A 16,666-nucleotide genomic window follows, 5' to 3' on the forward strand; every position below is an offset into this window, starting at 1 on the left:
TGATTGATGCTAGCGACGACGAGGAGTCCGCCCCTTGCCCCGCCTCCGTCATGCCCAGCCCATAAAACAAAGGACTGCATTACCCAGTGGCCCCTTCGGTCTTGACACATTTGCACATGCGCATAATCTCTCCTACGCCCCTGCCCATTCCTCAGCCCTCTAGTCTCTCAAGAAACAGGTGGACTACAAGTACCGGAAGACCTCGGGCACTTAACTGCGACTGCAAGTGCGCGCACAGCTGCCCGCCGGAAGAACCGAGCTTGGCTGTGTTTATCTCGTTGGGGACTAAGGCGTCGGTTGGCGCGCAACGGGTTCTAGGCTGCAGGCAGCGCGAGGACCCGCGGCCCCGCCCCGGCCCGGCCTGGCAGGTAGCCTGGGATGGGTGGAAGGGCAAGGAAGAATTGGGGGGCTGAGGACGCCCTGTCTAGAGCTGGAGTCGCGGGGGAGGGGCTGAGAGTGATGAGGTGGTGGGGGTGGGGAGGGAGCTAGGGGGATGATGGGAAAGGAGAGTGTTAATGGGGAAAGCGGGGCTAGGGGAGGATGGCGAGGTGGGTAGGAGAGACCTGGTGGCTGGAGGAAGCACTGAAGGAAATTGGAAGGAAGACTGGGCTATGAAAACAAGGAAGCTGAGCATAATGAAAGGAGAGGGGAGGCTGGAATGGCTGGAAGACGACAGGGATAGAGTCATATGCAGGGAGGGATATCCGTGGTCAGTGCATGTTAATTTTTCTTTCCTTGGTGGAGGTGGGAAAATGGAGGGCTGTTGGGTGGAGCTTGGAGAGGTAGAAGGAAAAACGAGAAAACTGCAAAGCTCTCACGAGATCGAGAAGGGCGAGAAAAGGGGAATAAAAAATGCGAGAGACCAGGGGGTTAGATAAATTAAGCGAATAGAAGAAGCTTGAAAATGCTTGGTGGTGACGGAGGATTGGGGAGACCCAGGGATAAGAGGAGCCCCTCAGACCCTGGGGGTTTGTTCTCCTTGAATTTGAGTTATTCTTATGGAAGAGAAACTAATTTTTTTTTCTCCACCTTTGCCTGGAGTTGCTTTTCTCTTCTGTGCATTTTTTACTTTACTTTAACATATCTGAAGGGAAGAATAGAGGATATAAGGGACGGTGGAAGACTTCCATTTTTAAGCCCGTCAACCTCCTAACAGTCTCCGCAAGCCCAAACCCAAGATATTTTGGAGAGCGGGAGTAATGAAGTGAGAGTAGCTTCCTGCCGGGCTATTTGAGGATGGGCCCCGTGGCTATTTAAAGCTTGGGGTGTGCAATTGAGGGAGGTTGGGTGGGTGGGACTAGCAAGCCAGCTGAAAGCCATGTCTCTTTCCTGCAAGGGGCCTCCCTTATTTGAGCTGTTTTTGTGCCTGAGGTCTGGCCCTTCCCTCTGCCAGGGCTATTTAAATAGGGAGCAGATGATCCACCCAAACTCAGAAGATGCCTGCCAGCAAAAGCACTCTCAGTTGCAAGGATTTGCCTGAAAGAACCCTCAGATGTACCCAGATGTACCTTCCACTAGGTTGGCAGGTTGTCTTTGAGACCACAACCACTCATGCTGGATCTTTCTCTTGTCTTGCCCAAGGATATTTTTGCCTCCCTTCCCCTTTCCATTGCACACTTCCACCCCTGTCCACCTTTCAGGAACCGAAGTTTTGGAAGAGCTTTCACTCTTTTCTACTGGAAATGACTTGTTCTCTACCACAATAGCAGGGATGGGGAAGTGGCAGAAGGAGAAAACCCCTTCCTCTATCCCCATCCCCCAAGCCTAACCATACACATACCTTCCTGGCTTAAGTCTTGGAAGCATACCAGGCACAGCTGTCAAAGGAACTCCTTGTGCCTGTGGAGGGCCCTGGGTGACCCCAGTGACAACAACTCACTTGACAAGAGCTCCCTGTGAGAGGCTAACTAACTATGGCAACATGGAGGTCCCTGTCCTGGATCAATCCCGCCCTATCATGGGTAGGGGGATTGTTTCACACTAAAAGCCTGAAAGCTTTTCTGCTTTGAGGCACTCATGCCAGCTTTCAATGGACTGTCTGAGGCTGGCTGAGCTATTAATAGCTGTGAGTATTTTGAGATCCCTTTCCCCACCTTAAAGAACACAGAGATTCTTAGAGAGGTGGCAGTAAGCAGAGCAGAGCCAGAGACAAGAGAATATACCCAACTTGGGAAGGGGGCATGAAGTTTGTGCCAAGCCAGGGATAGAGTAGAGCTGCCACAAGTAGGGAGTGACCATGATCAGCAGATTCTGAGCTGGCAATCAGGTTGGGGCAGCCCCACCCTTCACTGTTGGAGAATACTGGGCCAGGGCTAGCTCCCTGACCTCGGCAGCTCCCTTGGGGCAGGGCCAGCCACCTGAGCTGTGACTAGTGTCCCTGTGGAGGGGTAGTGTGGGAGGGCCACCAGGGTGACACTTGGAGGCAAAGGCTGGTTCTGGGTAGAGTCATAGTGAGCCAGGCAGAAGCCCTGCCTGAGGATCCCGTGGCCCCAATTTGTGTGCAGGTAGCAGAGGCAGCAGGCCGTGCCGGGGGGGCATGTTGCTGTAACCAGTGGCCCAGGGGATGTTACGGTGGACAGTGCACCTGGAGGGCGGGCCCCGCAGGGTGAACCATGCTGCAGTGGCTGTCGGGCATCGGGTATACTCCTTCGGGGGTTACTGCTCTGGTGAAGACTATGAAACACTGCGTCAGATAGATGTGCATATTTTCAATGCAGGTAAGCCAATGGTGGAGCTATCCCCTGGGTCCCCACATCAGGGAGGGAAATGGGCTGCTGAATGAGGTTTGGCTGTGGTCTCTGGGGCCCAGGGGATTGGGGACGATTATCTGGTTTGGGGAAAGGTGAATAACCTGGACGGAGGTTCCCAGGGCTGAGCAGAGCTATGCCCACAGTGTCCTTGCGTTGGACAAAGCTGCCCCCGGTGAAGCCTGCCATCCGTGGGAAAGCTCCTGTAGTACCATACATGCGGTATGGACACTCAACTGTCCTCATCGACGACACGGTCTTCCTTTGGGGCGGGCGGAATGATACCGAAGGGGCCTGCAATATACTCTATGCCTTTGACGTCAGTGAGTATGGATCTCAGAGGGGCTGTGTCCTTCCGATGTTGCCTCGGGTGCCTGAGAAAAGCTTGGGGTGGGGTCTTGGGGAGTAGAGTACCCCAGAGCTCAGGAGGGACTGTCATGGAGGGTGCTTACTTGAGTCATTTTCTCATCTCCTTCAGATACTCACAAGTGGTTCACACCCCGAGTGTCAGGGACAGTTCCTGGGGCCCGAGATGGACATTCGGCCTGTGTCCTGGGCAAGATCATGTACATTTTTGGGGGCTACGAGCAACTGGTAGGTCTGGGAAGAAACTAAGAGGTTTTGGGTGGGACTGAGAAAGAGGAAGGGCAATTTAGGGTGATGAAATGGGAGGCTTTGGCTTGTTTGCAGGTTTTGAGGGGAGGGATGGAAGGTCAGAGAGTGATCATTGCCTCCCTTTCTTCTTCCTCCTTTTTTCTTCCTACTCAGGCGGACTGCTTTTCCAATGACATTCATAAGCTAGATACCAGCACCATGACATGGACTCTTATCTGTACAAAGGTCTGCTCTTTCTTTTTTCTCCCAGCTCCCCACCCTCCGTTGAAGAAATCATAGGAAGCTCAGTCAGAGCAGAGCCTCTTCCAGCCTTTGTGCTGACCCCTCCACCATCTCTCTGCCTCTGCCCAGGGCAACCCTGCACGCTGGAGGGACTTCCATTCAGCCACGATGCTGGGAAGTCACATGTATGTCTTTGGGGGTCGTGCCGACCGCTTTGGGCCATTCCATTCCAACAATGAGATTTACTGCAACCGCATTCGCGTCTTTGACACCAGAACTGAGGCTTGGCTGGACTGTCCCCCGACTCCAGTGCTGCCTGAGGGGCGCCGGAGCCACTCGGCCTGTGAGTGTTTGTTACTTCCCTGTGGAGTTCCCTTCCTGCCCTCCTCACACTCTTGACCTTTCCTCTCTCCTTCCAGTTGGCTACAATGGGGAGCTGTACATCTTTGGTGGCTATAATGCAAGGTTGAACCGGCATTTCCATGACCTCTGGAAGTTTAATCCTGGTAAAGAGCACTGCCTTTAGGGGAAGAACAAGGAGCAATTGAGGTGGGAGGAAAAGAAAATAATCGTGAGGAGGTGTGGGGATGGGGGGCAGGGAAGATACCTGGACTTGACAGGTATGGAACTTCCATATAAATTTCTCTTCAGTGTCCTTTACCTGGAAAAAGATTGAACCGAAGGGGAAGGGGCCCTGTCCCCGCCGGCGCCAGTGTTGCTGTATTGTTGGTGACAAGATTGTCCTCTTTGGGGGTACCAGGTTAGGAGGAGAGAGTGAAGGGGCTCAGGGAAGTGACTAATGGGAGAGTGGGAGGTATTTGAAAAGGGGGTCTCGTGAGTAGTTTTCATTCCTACTTTCATCTCTTTTGATCGAAACAGTCCATCTCCTGAGGAAGGCCTGGGAGATGAATTTGACCTCATAGATCATTCTGACTTACACATTTTGGACTTTAGTAAGTACAGTTATTCCTGAATTGCTCCTGTCATCAAGGTCCCTGTCTTTGGGTGGTGATATCCAGGACTGAACCCTTTCCTCAGCTTTGACCATCTCCTTTCTACAACTTCACCCCTAAAGGCCCTAGTCTGAAGACTCTGTGCAAACTGGCCGTGATTCAGTATAACCTGGACCAGTCCTGTTTGCCCCATGACATCAGGTACAGTGAATGGTTGGAAGTGGGGGATTGGGTGAGGGTGAGTGAGCAGCACAGGTGTGACCTGATTAGCTTGGTCTCAGTATGGAGGAGACAAATGTTTTTGTTCTGGAGATGTAGTATACTTGTGGGAAATGAGATGAAAGGAGGTGAATTGACAGCCATCATATAAAACTGTCAGCAGAATAAATTATATGAACAAAATCCAGCTCAGCAGCATCACTTTCTGAGACCTAAGCTTATACAGTTGTTTTTGTGAACATGCTAAGAACAACTGATTAAATCTTAGAACCTAGCTGCAAAGTAAAGACAAGTTTAGGAGCCTCTGGATCACACTGGTTATAGAAGATCTGGCTGCTTCCATTTGAATTTCATTCTTAGGTTCCAGTTAACCACCAAATGTTACTTTGTGTATAATTTTTCCTGTCTGGGTCATTCTAAGACACTTCCTTTCTTTGTATCAGTGTCGTTTAACTCTTGCTGGTTGGGCATGGCGGCTCACGCTCGTAATCCCAGCCCTTTGGAGGTTGAGGTGGGCAAATCACTTGAGGTCAGGAGTTCAAGACCAGCCTGGCCAACATGGTGAAGCCCTGTCTCTATTAAAAATAACAAAAATTAGCCAGGTGTGATGGCAGCCACCAGTAGTCTCAGCTACTCTCAAGGTTTAGGCCAGAGAATTGCTTCAACCCGGGAGGTGGGGGTTGCAGTGAGTCAAGATTCTGCCAATACACCACTGCACTCTGGCCTGGGTGACAGAATGAGACACAAAAAAATAATAAGATGGGATTGGCGGGGAAGGCCCAGGAAGGATAGGAGAGCTGAGTCAGGACCTTAAAAGGATGAGAGTTTAGAGCCAAAATGGGTATTCTGGTGGGGGGGAGGCATTCCTGATGAGGGTAAGGTGGAGGGGCTGCCTGGTTCGCTCTAAACAGCAGGAAAGGCAGTTTGGGATGTTGACTGACATGTATACACTGATCTCAGGTGCCTGGACACTAGACTATGCATATATATGTGTACATAAACAGGAAATCCATATGAGCTTGGAGGTAGAGGAGTGGGTGGTGTTGGATTTGGTAGTGGGTGGTTCTGATTGTTAAACCTAGTAGGTATCTAAGTAAGAGGTGGCTGTGGATGGTTGAGCTTTAGGAATTTAGAGGGACTGGTGTGTTTATGGCTTGGTTCAAGCATCTCTGGGCTTGGGCTGAGAGCTCCCTCTTCTTTCTGTCTGTTATTGTTGGCCTTCCAGGTGGGAACTGAATGCCATGACCACCAACAGCAATATCAGCCGCCCCATCGTCTCCTCCCATGGGTAGGAGGAAGTTTCTGCCACCTCCCCTCCTGAGCCTGCTGTCATCTTCACTGCCCCTGCCCATCTGTCACCCACCTGCTCCTTTGGACCCTGGACTTGGTATACCTCTATGTGGAGTTGTTGGGCAAGAGGTGTTCTTTGTACTGTGAATTCAGTGGGGAGCTGTAGGGGGGTGGGGGCCAGGTTCCTCCCCCCTTGGGCCGAGGGCCCCTTCCCCTTGGTGCTCTGTCCCCATCCACCTCCCTTCAGCTGCTCCTGGGTCTCGGCTCTGCTCCGGGCCAGCCAGGTTCTGCTGGGAAGGGAAGGGAATGGGGAGAAGGGAGAAGCAAGCAGTGTCTGAGCCTCAGGAGCTTCCCCCTCCCACTTCGTCTATCCCCTCCTCCTGCTTGAGCCTTGAGCCTTGACTGGGAGCTGAAAGGAGTTGCAGCTTTTAGCATGAGACCTCCTTCGCCCCCACTTGGGGAGGCGGGGACCAGCAGATAATCCCACCCTTCCTTGAGCTGTCGCTGTACCCTGAAGCTCAGCCAGCTCAGATTTTATAAAAATGAATTAAAACCTGCAAATGTGTCCGTGTGTGTTTGTGGAATATGGTGGAGAGGGCTGGGGTTTGCAGTGGGGGCAGGGTGCAGAGGACTAGCACCCTGAGGTTCTGGCTTCTCAGCCAAGGGTATTAGGAAACCAAATGCCACCAAGGCCTGGGCCAAGCTTCTCGGGAGTGGAACCCAGCGCCCTGCGACTCGAGTAGACGGTTGTGGCAATCTCTCCGGAGCGAGCTACCCTCTGGGCCCGGCTCCCAGGCCGCTGGCCGCGCAGTCTGTTTTCAGCCCATTAATCACCACGTTGGGACGGCCTCCGGGGAACGCCGGAAGAGGCGGGGCAGGAGCTGGCGGAAGCGGAAGCGGTGCCATTAGTTTTCCGAGCGCTACGCCTGCTGATGCCGGGAGCCAACCGGCGTTTCGGGCCGGGTGCCCGATGTCCCCGCGGGGCCCAGGACCATTGGGAGGACGGCGGGGGCCTGGCGCCCGGGTTCGCGGCCCGCGACCTGCTGAGGGGTAAGAGCACGGGGCAGGGCGGGCTGGGGAGGGGATCTGGACTCCCACGCTGGGCCCGGGACGCCGGTAAGACTGCCAAGTTCTCTGAGAGGCAGATGCTGGGGGCGCCCCCAGGGCAGTGGAAAGTGGGAGTGAAAGGAGAAGTTTCTTCACGGCAGGATGAGAGTTTTCGGCAATAGGGTAAGCAGGTTCAATACCACGGAGGCAGGAAAAGGCATGCATGTTTGCAGAAGACTTAGTAGGTCATAATTAAGCAAATTCCATAGACTTTTAAAAATTTAAATTAATTTTTAAAATATTTGAAACAGTCTCTCTGTTGCCAAGGCTGGAGTGTAGTGGCGCGATCACGGCTCACTGCGTTCGAACTCTCTCGGGCCCAAGAGTTCCTCCCACCTCAGCCTCCCGAATAGCTGGGACTACAGGCGTGCGTGAGGCATGCCTGGGTTGTTTTTGTTTTTTTGTAGAGACAAGGTCTCACCATATTACCAGGTGCCAGGGCTGGTCTTGAATTCCTGGGCTCAAGTGATCTACCTGCCTCAGCCTTCCAAAGATTCCAGGCATGAGCTACTGCACCTGGCAAATTCTGCAGACTTTTTGTTAAGGCACAGTTCTGGCTGCTGGAGATAGAGCTGTGAATAAAGTAGTCAAACACTCCTGTCCTGGCCGAGTGTGGTGACTCACACCTGTAATCCCAGCACCAGGGAAGATCACTTGAGCCCCGGAGTTCAAGACCAGTCTGGGCAACATAGTGAGACCTCTTCTCTATTAAAAAATAAAAAAAAAAAATTGGCCAGGTGTGGTGGCCCACATCTGTAGGCCCAGCTACTGAGGAGGCTGAGGCATAAGGATAGTTTGAGTCCAGGAGGTCGAGGCTGCAGTGAACAGCGATTAGGCCACTTGCACTCTAGCCTGGGCAACAGAGTGAGTCCTTTTTAAAAAATAAAATTTAAGGCAGACAAGTAAATTATTACAGTAAAAGGCAATACAACAGTAAAAGGTGGATTTTGCAGAATATGAATTGTATCTCAAATTTTTTTTTTTTTTTTGAGACAGAGTTTCGCTCTTGTTACCCAGGCTGGAGTGCAATGGAGTGATCTCGGCTCACCGCAACCTCCGCCTCCTGGGTTCAGGCAATTCTCCTGCCTCAGCCTCCTGAGTAGCTGGGATTACAGGCACGCGCCACCATGCCCAGCTAATTTTTTTGTGTTTTTAATAGAGACAGGGTTTCACCATGTTGACCAGGATGTCTCGATCTCTTGACCTCGTGATCCACCCACCTCGGCCTCCCAAAGTGCTGGGATTACAGGCTTGAGCCACCGCGCCCGGCCTGTATCTCAATTTTTTTAAGGTGATAGAGGACATGAAGAAAAAATAAAGCTGAAGAGGAGTTGCAGTTTTTATTTTGTTTTTGAGACTCCCTCACTCGCCCAGGCTGGAGTGCAATGGTGTGATCTCTGCTCGCTGCAACCTCTGCCTCCCAGGTTAAAACGATTCTCCTGCCTCAGCCTCCGGAGTAGCTGGGATTACAGGCAAGAACCACCATGTCCGGCTAATTTTTGTATTTTTGTAGAGACAGGATTTTACCATGTTAGCCAGTCAGGTCTTGAACTCCTGACCTCAGGTGATCCTCCCGCCTCGGCCTCCCAAAGAGCTGAGATTACAGGTGTGAGCCACTGCACTTGGCCAAGGGGTTGCAATTTTAAATAACTTAGAAAAGGTCTCTTTGGGAAGGTGATTTGAACAAAGGCTTGAAGGAGCTGAGCGGGGAGCTGTACATAGGTCTGGGTGGAATGTACCAAGCAGCATCATAGGCAGAGGAACTGAGGTGGGAACATACTGCTAGGAGACCAGTTGACTGGAGTGAGAAGGAGGTAAGTAGATGAGATTAAAGACATGACGGGCCATGTCACCTGGGGGCTTTCAGACTGTTGTAAGGTACATGGCTTTTACTGTGGGCAAGATGGAATCCATTGGGGACTTTTGCTCATATGTGTAACCTGTTCTGAAGTTTATATGTGGGAGTGGCAAGATCTGATTTTATTTTCCATGCCTCTCAGGCTGAATTGGGGCGCATAGCTTTGAGAGGAGTGACTGCAGATTGGGAGACTAGGAGGCTAGAGCAGTGATTGAGGTGAGAGATGCTGAGAGTATGGACCAGGACCCTGGCAATGGTAACTAAGCAAGGGAGGCAGAGGCCTTTATGAAGAAACCTGTGAATGAGTAAAAGAGAGAGTGGAAAAAGAAGGGGATATGGTTGGTCCACCTTTGACCTTACATATACACCTTCCTTAGCAAGATGAGGCCCCAGGTCGCTGAAATAGTTGGAGAGTTAGGTGTCAGCGTAACCCTCTTACAGCCTGTACTGCCTAGGACTTGTAATAATGATTGGTCTGATGGGGTATTAGAAAAGATTAGCTAGCTCAGGAATGGGGATGGGACATTCTTTTCTGCAGTGGGACATGCTGAGCTGTTGTATGTCCCTCCCCACTTCCACAGGCGCATCTAACATGTCATTTGAGGAGCTGTTGGAATTGCAGAGCCAACTGGGGACTAAGGCATACAAACAATTGGTAGCTGGAAACAGCCCTAAGAAGCACAGTCCTAGACCCGCTATTCAAAATGTACGTGTTGCAGATAAGCACAGGTAAGCAAGTCTTGCCCTAGTAGTTGGAAGATAACTGGGACCTTGAATAGGTATATGTTGTCGTGGGTGGCAGGTGGGAAGCCTTTGACCAACACTGGAGTCCTCTTGACTTGGCCTTTAATTTCTCTGTAGGCCTCTGGAAATGTCAGCCAAGATCCGAGTACCATTTTTACGTCAGGTTGTTCCCATCAGTAAAAAGGTGAGAAAGAAGGCCAGGCAAGCTGGCTCACACCTGTAATCCCAGCACTTTGGGAGGCCAAGGTGGGCAGATCATCTGAGGTCAGGAGTTCCAAGACCAGCTTGGCCAACATGGTGAAACCCTGTCTCTACTAAAAATACAAAAATTAGCTGGGCATGTTGATGTGTGCTAGTAGTCCCAGCTGCTTGGAAGGCTGAGGCATGAGAATCGCTTGAACCTGGGAGGTGGAGATTGCAGTGAGCCAAGATCATGCCACAGCCCTCCAGCCTGGGAGATAGAGTGAGACTCTGTCACAGAAAAAGAAAAAACGGTGAGGACGAGACAGGAAGCACTTTTTCTCAGTGAAAGGAGACTGAACAGTTCTGTTTTATATTCTTTGTGTTCTCTCCAAAGGTAGCCCGGGACCCTCGCTTCGATGATCTGTCAGGTGAATATAATCCTGAGGTGTTTGACAAAACATATCAATTCTTGAATGACATCCGAGCGAAAGAGAAAGAGGTATACAGCTTGAGACTGGTTCAAGGGGAGTTTTGTGGGGTGGAAATCAGGGCACAGGTTAGAGAGTTGGGCAGGGTGAGCGGAAAGTGTAGTGGTGGGCAGGTTTAACTCTTGCTAATTCAGTTCATATTCAAATCCTGGCTCATCAGTTTACTACCTCTGTGACTCTTGGCATTTTACTTTCTCTGCTTTAGTTTTCTAATCATAAGAAAGAAAATAATTACTGTCTTAGAGGCCGAATGTGGTGGCTCACACCTGTAATCCAGCACTTTGGGGGACTGAGGTGGGCAGATCACTTGAGGCTAGCAATTCAACACCAGCCTGGCCAACACGGCGAAACCCTGTCTCTATTAAAAATACAAAAATTAAGGCCAGGCGTGGTGGCTCAACGCCTGTAATCCAAGCACCTTGTAGGCCAAGGTGGGCAGATCACCTGAGGCCATGAGTTCAAGACCAGCCTGACCAACATAGTGAAACCCTGTCTTTAAAAAAAAAAGAAAGAAAAAAACTAGCCAAGTGTGGTGGTGCATGCTTGTAGTCCCAGCTACTCAGGAGACTGAAACATGAGAACCGCTTGTGCCCTGGAGACAGAGGTTGCAGTGAGGCAAGACTGCGCAACTGCACTCCAGTCTGGGGGCAGAGTAAGACTCTGTTTCAGAACAAACAAGGAAACAAACAGTTACTGTCTTGGTGTTATCAAGTTAATATGTGTGAACCTCTTAGGATGATGCGTTACATAAGATTTCAGCTAACATTTGCAGAATGCTAATGGTGATACACATTTTCCTATGTGGAGCTTGTGAAAAAACAGTTGAAGAAGCACCGTTCAGGAGAGGAGCATGAGAAACTGCAGCAACTGCTTCACCGAATGGTGAGTGGGTAATAACTGTCTGGGTAATGAAAGCAGTGAAAGGTGGGGAGATGCTCATAGCCCCTCCTATTCACCCATCTCATCTTCGCTCCTCAGGACCAGCAAGAAATGGCACAGCAGGAACGAAAGCAACAGCAGGAGCTTCACCTGGCCCTGAAGCAGGAACGTCGGGCTCAGGCCCAAGAGGGCCATCGGCCATACTTCCTGAAGAAATGTGAGTTGGGCACAACTATTGCTAACCAGGATGAGGGTGCGGGGGCCATAGTGGCAGAGTCCTGTGTTGAGGTGTCCCTGAGCTCCTTTAGGGAGGCACGAAGGCAGGATTTCATGGTAACTTGGAGGAAAGTAGAAATAGTAGGGAGGAGTTATTTGTGACCAGTCTTGTATCCCTCATTAGATCATGTCAGCTATTGTGACTTTTATCTCTTGATCTACACTCCCTTCTTCGTAACACACACACACAACACACACTACACACACACACCGCCACCACACACACAGACACATACAGCAGCAGTTGTCACTTTTATCTCTTGGTCTACACTCCCTACTTTGCACCACACACACACACACATGCTAGGCCAGGCACATAGAGAGACACACACACACACTTACATAGAAGGTGTTCATAGTTGGTCGAATTGAGTAGGACTGAGATCATATAAAAAGCCACCAGTTGGCCGGGCACGGTGGCTCACGCCTATAATCCCAGCACTTTGGGAGGCCGAGACGGGTGGATCACAAGGTCAAGAGATCGAGACCATCCTGATCAACATGGTGAAACCCCGTCTCTACTAAAAATACAAAAAATTAGCTGGGCATGGTGGTGTGTGCCTGTAATCCCAGCTACTCAGGAGGCTGAGGCAGGAGAATTGCCTGAACCCAGGAGGCGGAGGTTGCGATGAGCTGAGATTGCGCCATTGCACTCCAGCCTGGGTAAGAAGAGCAAAACTCCATCTCAAAAAAAAAAAAAAAAGAAAAAAGCCACCAGTTGGGCTGAATGCTGTGGCTCATGCCTGTAATCCCAGCACTTTAGGCCAAGGAGGGTGGATCACTGGAGGTCGGGAGTTCAAGACCAGCCTGGCTAACATGGTGAAACCCCGTCTCTACTAAAAACACAAAAACTAGTTGGGTGCAGTGGCACCCATCTGTAACCCCAGCTACTTGGGAAGCTGAGGCAGGAGAATCGTTTGAAACCAGAAGACAGGTTGCAGTGAGCCAAGATCATACCACTGCACTCTAGCCTGGGTGACAGAGTAAGACTCTGTCTCAAAGAAAAAAAAAAAGGCACCAGTGAGCTTTAAACAACTCATGTATCCCAGCATATGGCTTGGAGTTACTGACCTGGTTTGGGAAAGGATAGGGGCTTCCTTCTTTGCTCACTGTCTTTTATTCTCCCTGTCATTTAGCTGAGCAGCGCCAGTTGGCACTAGCTGAGAAGTTCAAGGAGCTGAAACGCAGCAAGAAACTGGAGAGCTTCTTGAGTCGAAAGAGGCGACGAAATGCAGGAAAGGACAGGAGACATCTCCCTTTGAGCAAAGAACAATAAGGAACTGTCAGCTGCCCTGCCACTGCCCCAGGGAGACACGGATCTGTGAGGACAGATTTGGCCTCAGCTCCTTTCTGTTCAAGGGCAAGGATCACAGCTGCCCTTGAATTTCATTGCCTCAGAGAAGACTAAAAGCCTCTTGGATGGCTCCTAGGGCTGGACAAGAAGAATAGTTCAGCCTGATGCCATGGCACGTGGCCTCAGCTTGGATCTGGTTCATTGTGTCCTTGTGTTCTTTCATCCTTACCTTAAAACAGGGATTCTGATCCTGAATAAGAGGGACCAGTGAAGACTACGGAGGTCTGTCCATGAGTCTCAGGGCTGGGACATTATGTAGGAGCCACTTCATAAACATTCTCTTTTCTCATCTTTTTATTATTCTGCTTTTTGTGGGTTTTTGTTTTGTTTTCTTTTTCCCCTGACACAGAGTCTTGCTCTGTCATCCAGGCTGGAGTGCAGTAGTGCGATCTCGTCTACTACAGGTTTAAGTGATACTTGTGCCCCAGCCTGCTGAGTAGCTGGGATGACAGCCATCCACTACCATGCCTGGCTCATTTCTTTTGTATTTTTAGTAGAGATGGAGTTTTGCCACGTTGGCTAGGCTGGTCTTAAACTCCGGGCCTCAAGTGATCTGCCTGCCTTGGACTCCCAAAATGCTGGGATTACAGGTGAGAGTCACTGCTGCTTCTGGCCTTATTCTGCTTTTGTGTAGGATTTGTAGGTAGCCTAGAACTACTTTTTTTAGTGTGCCACATGTTGGGATGAACAACAAAGTCTTTTATAGGGTAGGAGGCAGGCCCTATCTTCTGTGTAGATTTGTGGTGGGGATTTTCCCAAGCATGGGAAATGGGTTCAGATGACATGGTTATAAAATGTAAATGCCCACTAAAAGGTAGTCAGTATTGGCTACCCTAAGCCTTCAAACTGTTGCTTTTCCCCTTCAGCAAGGACCCAGTGGAGACATTGGGAAGTTCTGAGCTTCAGCTTTTGGTTTTTGGTAATAGGTTTATTGAGATACAATTCCCTTAACTATACAGTTTACCCATTTAAAGTATACAGTGTTTTTTTAGTGTATTTATGGAATTGTGCAACTCTTGCCACAATTTTGGAGCATTTTTGACATCACCCCCCCAAAAAAAAAACAAAAAACACCTATACTCTTTAGCAGTCGTGCTCAATCTCTTCAGCCCTAGGCAACCACTCATCTACTTTCTGTCTTTATAGACATCTGCCTACTGGGGACATTTTATATAAGTGGAATCAGTATGGCTGGGCATGGTGGCTTACGCCTGTAATCCCAGCACCTTGGGAGGCTGAGGTGGGCTGGTCATGAGGTCAGGAGATTGCAGCTATCCTGGCTAAAACGGTGAAACCCCATCTCTACTGAAAATACAAAAAATTACCCTGGTGTGGTGGCACATGCCTGTAGTCCCAGCCACTTGGGAGGCTGAGGCAGGAGAATTGCTTGAACCCAGGAGGGAGAGGTGGCAGTGAGCCAAGATTGTGCCACTCACTGCACTCTGTCTCAGAAAAAAAAATGGCATCAGGCCAGGCACGGTGTCTGAGGCGGGTGGATCACGAGGTCAAGAGATGGAGACCATTCTGGTCAACATGGTGAAACCCCGTCTCTACTAAAAATACAAAAAATTAGCTGGGCATGGTGGCGCGTGCCTGTAATCCCAGCTACTCAGGAGGCTGAGGCAGAAGAATTGCCTGAACCCAGGAGGTGGAGGTTGCAGTGAGCCGAGATGGCGCCATTGCACTCCAGCCTGGGTAACGAGCGAAACTCGTCTAAAGAAAAAAAAAAAACAAGAATTGCTGTAGGCTAGGCGTGGTGGCTCACGCCTATAATCCCAGTACTTTGGGAGGCTGAGGCTGAGGCAGATGGATCACCTAAGGTCAGGAGTGCCAGACTAGCCTGGCCAACACAGTGAGACCCCATCTCTACTAAAAATATAAAAATTAGCCAGGCGTGGTGGTGGGCGCTTGTAGTCCCAACTACTTAGGGCTGAGGCAGGAGAATCACCTGAACCCGGGAGATGGAGATTGCAGTGAGGCAAAGATCAAACCACTGCACTCCAGCCTGGGCGAGATGGCTCATGCCTGTAATCCCAGCACTTTCGGAGGCCGAGGCGGGTGCATCACCTGAAGTCAGGGGTTCGAGACCAGCCTGACCAACATGGAGAAACCCCATCTCTACTAAAAATTACAAAATAGGCCAGATATGGTGGTACATGCCTGTAATCCCAGCTATTTGGGAGGCTAAGGCAGGAGAATTGCTTCAACCTGGGAGGTGGAGGTTGTGGTGAGCCAAGATCGTCCCATTGCGCTCCATCTCAAAAAAAAAAAAACAAAAAACGGGTGGATGTGGTGGCTCATGCCTGTAATCCCAGCACTTTGGGAAGCTAAGGCAGGTGGATTACCTGCGGTCAGGAGTTTTAGACCAGGCTGACCAATATGGTGAAACCCCATCTCTACTAAAAATACAAAAATTAGCTGGGTGTGGTGGTGGGCACCTGTAATCCCAACTACTTGGGAGGCTGAGGTTGTAGTGAGTCGAGGTTGTGCCACTGCACTCCAACCTGAGAGATAGAGTGAGACCGTGTAAGAAAAAAAAAAAGGCTGAGCACGGTGGCTCACGCCTGTAATCCCAGCACTTTGGGAGGTCTAGGCGAGTGGATCACAAGGTCAGGAGTTCAAGACCAGCCTGGCCAAGATGTTGAAACCCCGTCTCTACTAAAAATGCAAAAATTAGCTGGGCGTGGTGGCACGTGCCTGTAATCCCAGCTACTCAGGAGGCTGAGACGAGAATTGCTTGAACCTGGAAGGTGGAGGTTGCAGTGAGCCGAGATCACATCATTGCACTCCAGCCTGGGTGACAGAGTGAGACTCTGTCTCCAAAAAAAAAAAAGAATTGGAGACTTTCCATCGCAGATGAGCAGGAAGGTACCCCATGGGAGACTGGCAAGGTGACTGAGTAGGATGACCAGGGGTTGATGAGGGTGAGAGGGGAGACCCCCCCCATCTCCTTCAATTTCACCTTCTCCCTCCCACCTTCCAGATGGGAAGGAGGGTGAAGAAGGAAAAAAAATAAAATACCAAAGAGCTGGGAAAATGACTCCCTTTTTAGTTCCCAGCATCTCTACTATCTGTTAACCTTGAAAGAGCTGCAAATAAATGCTATCTCTGCCAGCTGGAGCCTGGCACTGGTTCATGCCCCCATGTCTCCACGGACGAGGCTCCATCCTGGAAACACCTCTGCCAACAGCTTGTTGCTTTTGTCTTGTCTCTGTAAGCCCCCTCCCCTCCTGGTCCCCACTCTTGCTGCATATGAATTAGCAAATCAATGAAGCCAAAAGATTGTAAGGTTGGATGTCCAGCAAATGGGCAATGACATAGTTCGGCCTCAGTTTCCCCTTCAGCGTTGTAAGCCTATAAAAGTGGGGAGAAGCTGCAGCTTGGGGAGCTTGGTGAATGAGGCTGTAGCCCCCTGCAACTCCCTGCTGAATAAAAAGCCACTTACTTCCTCAGTTTGGTGTTCGAGAGGTTTGTTCCCTGCCACTCCTGCTTCAAGGGCAGTGAGTTCAAGGCATAGCCTACGGCTCAACCCAGGGAGGAGGCCTCAAGGCAGAAGCAGCACAGTAAGTCCTATTATCTGTCCCTATGTGCACTGCATGCTGGGCTGGCTACCGGACCCCACAGCAGGAAGTGGTTTGAGTTTCTGCTGAAGAAGGATACACTCATAAAGAGCAGGAAAGTCTAGACAAGGGAAAAAAACTCTGGCACTTGAGAGCAAGCTCAAGAATATT

At 50.3% G+C, this 16,666-nt stretch overlaps 2 protein-coding genes across 3 annotated transcripts; both read left to right on the top strand.

Moving 5' to 3' along the window:
• Positions 1 to 266: 266 nt before the first annotated feature.
• On the top strand, positions 267 to 6,607 carry KLHDC3 (kelch domain containing 3). The gene is made up of 11 exons (XM_035295666.3): positions 267 to 368; positions 2,505 to 2,717; positions 2,894 to 3,070; positions 3,226 to 3,341; positions 3,516 to 3,587; positions 3,714 to 3,927; positions 4,004 to 4,090; positions 4,236 to 4,344; positions 4,464 to 4,537; positions 4,660 to 4,738; positions 5,982 to 6,607. Exons 2-11 carry the CDS (start codon positions 2,564 to 2,566, stop codon positions 6,046 to 6,048), a joined length of 1,149 nt encoding a protein of 382 aa, XP_035151557.1. The 5' UTR covers positions 267 to 368; positions 2,505 to 2,563; the 3' UTR covers positions 6,049 to 6,607.
• A 331-nt stretch (positions 6,608 to 6,938) lies between these two features.
• On the top strand, positions 6,939 to 16,387 carry RRP36 (ribosomal RNA processing 36). 2 transcript variants are annotated; one of them, XM_078369198.1, is made up of 8 exons: positions 6,939 to 7,096; positions 9,154 to 9,227; positions 9,593 to 9,740; positions 9,873 to 9,939; positions 10,333 to 10,437; positions 11,234 to 11,308; positions 11,405 to 11,522; positions 12,718 to 16,387. In XM_078369198.1, exons 3-8 carry the CDS (start codon positions 9,604 to 9,606, stop codon positions 12,855 to 12,857), a joined length of 642 nt encoding a protein of 213 aa, XP_078225324.1. In that variant the 5' UTR covers positions 6,939 to 7,096; positions 9,154 to 9,227; positions 9,593 to 9,603; the 3' UTR covers positions 12,858 to 16,387. The 2 variants fall into 2 exon arrangements, with proteins under 2 accessions (XP_078225324.1, XP_008992687.5); XM_008994439.5 differs by lacking the exon at positions 9,154 to 9,227.
• Positions 16,388 to 16,666: the final 279 nt, after the last annotated feature.

This window comes from Callithrix jacchus, chromosome 4 (genome assembly GCF_049354715.1).
Source record: "Callithrix jacchus isolate 240 chromosome 4, calJac240_pri, whole genome shotgun sequence".
In the NCBI taxonomy this organism is placed as follows: domain Eukaryota; kingdom Metazoa; phylum Chordata; class Mammalia; order Primates; family Cebidae; genus Callithrix; species Callithrix jacchus.